Source organism: Sycon ciliatum, chromosome 10 (assembly GCF_964019385.1).
Source record: "Sycon ciliatum chromosome 10, ocSycCili1.1, whole genome shotgun sequence".
NCBI classification, from domain to species: domain Eukaryota; kingdom Metazoa; phylum Porifera; class Calcarea; order Leucosolenida; family Sycettidae; genus Sycon; species Sycon ciliatum.
This window is the reverse complement of record NC_088652.1, coordinates 1699735-1708907: the sequence shown is the minus strand read 5'-3', so window position 1 is coordinate 1708907 and position 9173 is coordinate 1699735. Positions and strand designations below refer to the sequence as shown.

At 48.6% G+C, this 9173-nt stretch overlaps 1 protein-coding gene across 1 annotated transcript in view; it reads left to right on the top strand.

Annotated features, from left to right (window-relative positions):
• Positions 1 to 3787: 3787 nt before the first annotated feature.
• The window catches only part of LOC135826337 (uncharacterized), a 26671-nt gene continuing 21285 nt past the window's right edge, over positions 3788 to 9173 (top strand). Inside the window, exon 1 of the mRNA XM_065338952.1 lies at positions 3788 to 5213. Coding sequence (XP_065195024.1) covers positions 4611 to 5213 — 603 coding nt within the window. The 5' untranslated portion in view covers positions 3788 to 4610. The remainder of the gene's footprint in view (positions 5214 to 9173) is intronic.

Genomic DNA, 9173 nt, shown 5'->3' with positions numbered 1-9173 from the left:
TCATTCCATTACACACACAAAATATTTTTATTGAAAATGCAAGAGATCAAGAAGTCGAAACAGATTTTTGAACTGGAAATCTTCCCTCGAATATCGAATGCGCACGTACACATGACGTCACATGTCTCATGTGGAATTCCGGAAATATTATAACCGCGGTACGTAGAATCCATATAAAAATCGCTCTGTGAGCGGTTCTGAAAAACCTTTACTGGTACTGCCCCGTCGTAAAAGTAAGAAATTAGAACTGGCCCATTGTCCCCCCAAATGCGAACTGATCCACCTAAATCGCGAATGACGGGACCCGAACGCACCAGTAGCACGAGGTCGGGAGGGCACAGGATCACGGCAATTATCATAGGGTATACCAGTATTAGTAGTAGAATTTATTATTTTGATAGGGAAGCTTACCGCTAGTACAGTACATGGCCTATGGTCCGGACCAACGTCCCCATCTGCATCCACAGGTAGGAACCTCGTGCTACTGGTGCGTTCGGGTCCCGTCATTCGCGATTTAGGTGGATCAGTTCGCATTTGGGGGGACAATGGGCCAGTTCTAATTTCTTACTTTTACGACGGGGCAGTACCAGTAAAGGTTTTTCAGAACCGCTCACAGAGCGATTTTTATATGGATAATTTCAGCTCTTTTTCCGTTCCCTCCCCACCCCAACCCCGAAGGTAAACATGATGACCACGCACGCGATGTACTGTATGTAGCCATGCGACTGCAATAACACACTGATACATACCAGCCCTCCCCGCCTCGCTACCCCGCACATAGATACACAAACATGTGTATGCACACGGCACACACACGTGGCCACGCACACACACGCACATGCACACGACACAAACAGGAAATTCTTCATGTATAATGCCATGCAAAGCAGTGGCCACCGTACTTGAGGAAGTGAGTTGTGAAACAAAAATAATTCAACTACAGCGTGTAGACAAGCTGACGGCCAAAGCACAACATAGCAAACATGACATTTGCCCAAGGATTGCAGTTTACAGACCATGCCATGGAAGCAGCGAATACAGAATGTAATATCATACAAAGTGACAAGCAAGGACGTGGCCATCATACACCAGAAACTTGCAGAAAGTCACATATCCAACAGATAGAGAAGTGAACAGCAATCTGATACAGCCCACACAGGACAAAGCGGACCTGATACTCGTCCCAGGATCGCAAGTGGCAAACCCTTTTCAATGCATAACATGCAGGTGTACGTTAGACGCATGAACATCTGACCGTGTCGCCAGCATACAATGTCATCACATGTTTACCCCACAAGTTACACACATGCACAGTAGAAGCACAATAAAAGCAATGGAAAAGTACGATGTGGTTGCTGAAGCATCTTCACACTTCAAATTCAGACTTCAATGTGGTCGTCACGGGATGATATACCTGCAAGATACAAGTGATGAAGAAAGAAAGCAGAAGGTCGTGAGGTAGGCTATGAGACACCAAAAACGGTTCACCTACATGTCTGTTCAGGGCTAGTGCACTCACACGGAGAATTGTCATAATCGAGCATTTCCCAAACTGAGAAGTGCAATGAAATCCACTTGCATGCACAGGAGCAATTTTGCAATAATTATTATGATGCGCAATTCGACACGATCTGCGATGCTGCGTGCGATGTGCCCTGCTGTCATGATAGTGACAGTCACCGCGGTATGTTTTGTCAACGTCGCCCGTGCACTCTTCTGTCAAGTCCAAAGTGCTCACATACTTGGCAATGTTTTGCAGTGATTAACTTTTATCCTAGTTATGTCACGGGTAACTTTAATGAAGTACCCGCAGGCCGTGTCGATCTGCACATCGTCCACTCTCTCATGTACTTGGCCTGCTTTGTCTGTGTATCCATTTCATGTGCGATCCACAAAATCGACTAGACAGTGGGTGCAATACGCTCTCTACCTGAAGACGTTCTTCTGGCGACATCTCGCCATGTACTTGGCCTGGCTTTGTCTGTGTATCCATTTCATGTTCGATCAACAAAATCTCAATGCACTACAGAGACTAGACAGTGGGTGCAATACGCTCTCTATCTGAAGACGTGAACCATTAAATTTTTTGGAAAAGTTATACGTACACCTGAACCTAATGAAGTACAGGAATAGAGAGAGTGACTACAATACGCTCTCGACCTGATAATAGTGATAACGTGAGTACAAGACACTCTCCACCTGATAACGTGTTAGAAGGTAACATGTCTACAGTCCCACCGTACCCTTCCGACACGACTGTAGACCATTACATTTTTTGAGAAGTTATACGTACACCTTAAACGTAATGAAGTACAGGAATAGAGAGAGTGACTACAATACGCTCTCGACCTGATAACGTGAGTACAATACACTCTCCACCTGATAACGTGTTAGTAGAAGGTAACAGGTCTACAGTCCCACCGTACCCTTCATCATTCCTCATTCACCATCGCGCGATACCCTGGCACACACTGGCAACATATCAATGGGGTGCCTTACCGTCGTCTAGAGGAGACGTCTTCGCAGCAATATTTTCCCTCCTGCGCATTCAGTCGCCGACGCGACAGCGTTCACGGGGCCGTTCCAGTTGCGGAAGACATTCGATTCATCGGGCCAATTCAGAAACAGGGCCGTGGACACACAGGGGGCAGAGGAGAGACATTGTTAGTGGACAAGAAATATGCAGTGGCAAGTGGCGAGTGCCGCATGGATGTCAAGTTGTCATGCACAATTCAGCTATTACTTACGGTCCAGTTAGTCCTGCCATTGCTCGCTCGTCCTGGTTCCTCCTCGTTCGTCTTCCTGCACGTCTGCACTTCTCCTTCCCCACCGTTGGCTTTGCGGTACGGGGGTGCCGGAAGGAATTCCCACCATGTATCCATGTACATGAAGTCCCACCATGTCTCCATGTACATGTCCACGGCCACGTCAGCAGTTTGTACAGTACCGGAAGGAGTTCCCACGATGTCTCCAAAGGCCTAGAGCGGACGTCTTTGCAGCAATTCTTTTCGCCCTGCGCATTCAGTTCGCCGACGATGTCTCCAAAGGCAAAGGCCTAGAGCCTACAAGTAGTAGAGGGGACGTCTTTGCAGCAATTCTTTTCACCCTAGTACCCTGCACATTCACCCCGCCGACACGACAGCGTTTACGGGGCCGTTCCAGGTGCAAAAGGTCCACGTCAGCAGTTCTCAACTATTTCGCGTACGGGATAGTCGCCGCGACAGCGTTTAAGGGGTCGTTCCAGGTGCAAAAGGTATCCATCAATGGCACTTTGCAGTATGGGGTACGGAAAAGGGGCCTCCTCGTTCGACTTCGTCGACTTCTGCAGTTCTCCTTCCCGTCAGGGGTACCGAAAGGGGCCTCCTCGCAGTTGTCCTTGCCGTCAGGTCCACGTCATGCAGTTCTCAACTATTTCGCGTACGGGATAGTCGTCTTTGTCGTACGCGACATCGGCGTTTACCGAGTGGCATTGGCACAAAGCAGACCGTTGACGGGGTCACGTGTCAAAAAAGTATCAACAACGTGTCGACTACGTGTCGACCACGTGTATAGCGGTACACTCAGCGGTACACTAATTCTCGTGCCATTCTCGTGTCACAAAACTGGAACATCGAGTACCAGTATGGAAAGGCTTCAGACAGGAAGCCTTTCCAATCTACCGCGGCGCGCGGTGAACGCGCGTGGTGATTGATCGTGAGCGTGACGTCACACGCGGAGCTACCAAAAACTTTTGCACATTCGCTACTTTTTTTGAAGAAGAAGAAGATGAAGATAATGCAGCGACGACATGTCGACAATAGTCGCTGCTGTTGAGTGTCGTGGGTTGTTCTCCTCGTCATTTGCCTTAATTCTGTTGAGGGTTTAGTGGCAACTCAGATAGCATGAGGAGTCAATACGTATGACAGGATCGCTTTTCTAAATGTTCGCACCGGAGCAATAGAGCTGGATCCTCCCCAGCTGAGGATTTTAGGCAGGTGGAATTAGAAAGAATTCTGGGTGAATTCTGTATTGCGAATAAATGTGCAAGCTATTCGTACTATTCGTACAGGACACGGCTCTCCTTCGTTAGGGATCTGCTCCTCGACACGACTCAGGACGAACGAACGAAAGCACGTCACCAAGGCATCCAGGTCAGCGTGGTGTGGCATTGCTCCCGGGTGCACCCAATCCCATGCTCGGGGAGTTTGTCTGACAATCATAATCAACGAGAGTGTGTCACGTGATTTGCTGTGCACTATAGCCACGTCGTAGACAGGAACAGCCCGAGTGAAGCACTGGCGAGGGTATTGCACGTATACACGTGCTCGCCTTTCTATTCAGTGTGAGTATCCGGCGGATACTTGAAACATTGCCGCAGAGCACCGCCTAGTTCAGACCGCGCCGCAGAGATCTGGTTCAGAGCAGCCGCCGGGTGGAACAGGTGACCTGTAAAAATCACGCGTGTACATTGAATCCTGAGGTATGACATCATACTCATCCGTCAACCAGTCACCTGTCACACGGTTACAAACATACTAGCAGTGCTCCCTTTCCAGATTGGCGTAAGGTTATAATTTTTTATATTTTATTTTAAACCACGCACGCAATTCGTGAACGGCAGGAAAGCAGCAATGCTCCGTGTAGCAGTGACGGGCGGGGCTCTGCGCCGCTGCGCCTGCAGCAGCAGCTGCGGTGATGTCATGGCGGCGAGGTCGCCGTCAGGCGGTGTGAGTGCCTGTACTCGTACCCGGGCCGCCGGGCGTGTGTGTGGTGCCGGTCACGTGGCTGCACGGCAGCGGCACGGCGCGCTATCGACGCGTGGCCTGTGTACGTCGACAGGCGGCCATAGCGGTAGTGATGGCGGCGAGGGGTTGCTAGCTGACGATAGGACGGAGTACATGCGCACTCTGCTCACGCCCGACTGCTTCTCGCGCGAGGTTCTCATTCGCACCGGCGACGTCGAGCTAATCCAGCAGCTCGTCGTCACCGAACAACAAGATCTGAAACGCAGCAAGAACATTGGCGACCTGTTTTACAACATGGACGCCATCCTGGCAGTCAACTTTGATTGGCGGTTCCAGACTGAAGAGGATGCGCTGTGGGAGCAATTCTCGGCGCTACTCGGCGCCAAGTGGTCTCGCCTGGTTCGTTACGGCTACGATTCCAGCAAGGCATTGGCAATAAGCAGACGACTGGGTCAACTCGTACACGACCGACGCCGGCCTCCTGAACGGGTACGAACTCAGTGCCATGACATGTGTAATGCAGTGGTTTCTAGCACGTGTGTTAAAGGGGAAGTTAAGGCAAAAATAAAAAGTTCACCAGTTGTAATCAGGGGCGTCACAGGGTTGCTGGGAGTGGTACGACCGGGGGTGTCCCCCGGAGAAAAAAATAAGGATTTTTCGGCTAACAGGCCACGTTTTAGCACTCTACAGTCGCAAAGGAGGGTTCCCCTAGCACTTATTAGACAACCCCACTCCAGCTCCAAAAACATACTTCTCATGGATTTTTGGTATTTTCTGTACATCGTAGGTAGCCAAGCAAGGCAAATGGAACCCATTCAATGATTCAGGGCCATTGCCCTCGAAAAAATCGCAAAATCCGAAGTACAAGTGTGCTGCGCGTTCTAGCGCCAGCGGCTATGCAAAAACGTATGTCGTGTCCTGCAAAAGTCTGCCGCGTCGCGTACACTATGTACACAACCGGCCTGGACAGTCCCGAAGTAATTATTTTAGTTGTTTTTAGAGAGAGAAGAAGATCTTTTGTTTTTGTTCGGTGCAGGGAATTTTCTAGAACCGCCCCAACCGGTTTTCGACCGGTTGAAATTGTTGGCGACCGGTTGAAAAGTTACAAATCAGTTCCAACCGCCCGTACTTTTCTGTGGGTGAATGGAGCTGCTTATATCTTTGCTACACTCCAGCACCAAGAAATCTGTTAAATTGCTGTCGTGTGCCATATTTGGGTTGTAATTTGAAAATGTTTCCGGGGGGACCCCTGGACTCTTCATTGAAGCGTAACCGGTTGGAAATTCGTCCTAGAATATACCCTGCCGGGTGGGATTAAAAAATCTGCCAGTGGACCGGAGAGCTACAACAATGGAAGCAGAAGAAAGCGCTTGCGGAATCTTCTCTGTCTTCGTGGCAACAGGACTTTAGTTTGCGAGAGACTTTCGTCCTGTCGTCGCGGACGAAATTCTTGTTGCTGCTACCAGAAAACTCGGGGAACGAAACGATCGTAAATCGTTATAATATAGGTGAAGGGGGTCGTGTCGGTGAACAGCTGCAGAATATTCTGCCGCCGTGGAGCAGGAGTCCAAACACTTTTCAGCTTCGGAGAATGAAGCGCTTCCTTTTTCCGTTGACAAGCGCTGCGTTCGCGGGTGTAATGCATTTTCGAATCCGCTTGCAGTAGATCGTCAGGAGCCAGAGGTACTAGGTAGGTGTCGTTGTGGAAAGAATATAATTATTATGTTGTAGCTGACAAGTGACATACATACATGTAGTGTCTCTTGACGTGCTGATCACCATTGTTACATGGTAGAGCTTGGAAAATTTTAGTTCTGGACCCAGTGATCGCCGCCAGCTCAGCTCTGTTTCCGTCAAGTTTGCAGTGAATGCGTCCGTGAGGAATCCATCGTCTGGTTGCCTCTAACCGTGACTCCAACCGCCTATCGTAATGGATAGCCGCCTGGAGTCTTGGGCAATAGCTAGCTGCTAGTGCTAGGCATCAAGTCTGTATGCTCCTTGCAATGAAAGTAACAGTTGCGATGTTTTGTACAAGTCCGAAGATCCTTGAATTTTTTTATTGCTTTTTCGGATGAATTGGGTGGACCATCCTGGACGAAAAGTGGTACGACCATGGTCGTAGTGGTCGTACCGTGTGTGACGCCCCTGTGTAGTCTTCGGGGTGCTGAGTCGAATGGTCGTGGTCCGAGGAAGCTGAGACGCTCCCTTCCTACTTGAATCCCAATCGAACTCGCGCACTTCCACCGAAACTGGGTGACTGCGCCCTACTAGATGGGGATTTGTATGCAAAATGTCACTAAAAGCGCCATGTCGTTCTTAAAAAAGCACGGATGACCGCGATTGGCCCATATGTTGTAGTCTTTTGGACGCTGAGTCGACTGGTTTTGGTCCGAAAAGGCTGCGATGCAGCGTTCGGCCCTTATTCCCAATCGAACATGCTTCAGAACAAGCCGCTTGTCACGTGCTCCTGTGTACACCAGTCACCTGGTCACCGTGCCTGCAGAGTACGACTTACAGCCTGTTTTGACCTTTTTGGGTGCAGTCTTGTCACTCGAGTTGAACCTTGGTGTGAAAGTTGTCGCCTGCTGGCGCTGTGACCAGGTGACTTGGGCACGCAGGGGCACGTGACCGCTTGTTCAACCATGTTCGATTGGGAATAAAGGAAGAACGCTGCATTGCAGTTTTCTCGGACCAAAACCAGTCGTCTCAGTGTCCAAAGACTACAACATATGGGCCAATTGCGGTCATCCGTGCTTTTATAAGAACGAAATGGCGCTTTTAGTGACATTTTGCATACAAATCCCCATCTAGTAGGGCGCAGTCACCCAGTTTCGGTGGAAGTGCGCGAGTTCGATTGGGATTAAAGTAGGAAGGGAACGTCCCAGCTTCCTCGGATCACGACCATTCGACTCAGCACCCCGAAGACTACAACTGGTGTAATTTTGATTTTAGCCTTAACTTCCCCTAACCCTTTGAGGGTCCATCGTTCGGGTGAAAATATGCAATGGACTACTTACCATTTGTACAGATCCACGAAATCCCGTAGAATCCCGTAGACCCGGAAGGGTGTTTAATGTGTGCTATGCATGCGCATTTGACCAATTTCCGCGTCGTAATTCAATGACCAGCAATCGCTTTTCCAGCTTCTTCACTTTGGTTAGAACTACCGTATTTCCGCGCATATAAGCCCATGGGCTTATATGTGAAACAATGCAGCTTGGAACTAAATATTGCGACAGAGCTTTCGGCCATATTTTCAATTCATTGCATTCCCAACTCATCACAACCACGCGCTCTTCAGCCGAACCATACAGACACCAGCAAGGACACTTCCGTTGAGAGATAATAATTATTGCTCCACGCCTCTAGACAGCTGTTTCGCTCCCTGTCGGAGCTCATCAGTAGAGGATGATAATGATGATAATGGAGGAATGATCATTCTTATACACCAGAAATGGCGCAAGTGCGCGCTTTCCACATATATCAATGGCATATGCAAGCTGCTAAAATGGTAAAGTGTGAGAACAGCGATAAATAATCATAGTACGTGCTCATTGGTGGAGAAACACACCACACAGGCGACGAAAATCTTACGCGGAATACTGATGCCAAAGGAAAGTATATGTATGTTGTTTATTATTATGATGTTGCAATGTCATAATAATAAACAACATACATATACTTTCCTTTGGCATCAGTATTCCGCGTAAGATTTTCGTCGCCTGTGTGGTGTGTTTCTCCACCAATGAGCGCGTACTATGATTATTTATCGCTGTTCTCACACTTTACCATTTTAGCAGCTTGCATATGCCATTGATATATGTGGAAAGCGCGCACTTGCGCCATTTCTGGTGTATAAGAATGATCATTCCTCCATTATCATCATTATCATCCTCTACTGATGAGCTCCGACAGGGAGCGAAACAGCTGTCTAGAGGCGTGGAGCAATAATTATTATCTCTCAACGGAAGTGTCCTTGCTGGTGTCTGTATGGTTCGGCTGAAGAGCGCGTGGTTGTGATGAGTTGGGAATGCAATGCAGCTTGGGGATAAAATATCCAGTAAAACATGTTCGTTTTTTAGCCCATGGGCCAGTATTCGAATTTTGAAGGTTCACGAAAAAGTACAAGTCCCTGCTCAGGGTCAGTCTACCATACTCTACTGGTAAACTGCACTGACCTGCTGTACCATGGTAGGAAGAGTCCATTTTGTGAAAAATTCTACTTGACACGAGAGTTGCATTTGTGTCTGTTTATTAGCCCATGGGCTTATAAAGGGAGGTGGGCTTATATCCGGATATAGGCCCATAAGCTTATATGCGCGGAATTACGGTAATGGCTAGCTAGATCTTTGTCAGAAAAAGGTTTTCGTATGAAATGCCTTCAGGCCCCATTTCTTAGTGGAAATAGCAGAAAACACAATAGGGTCCTGCACATTCAACACCCTACCG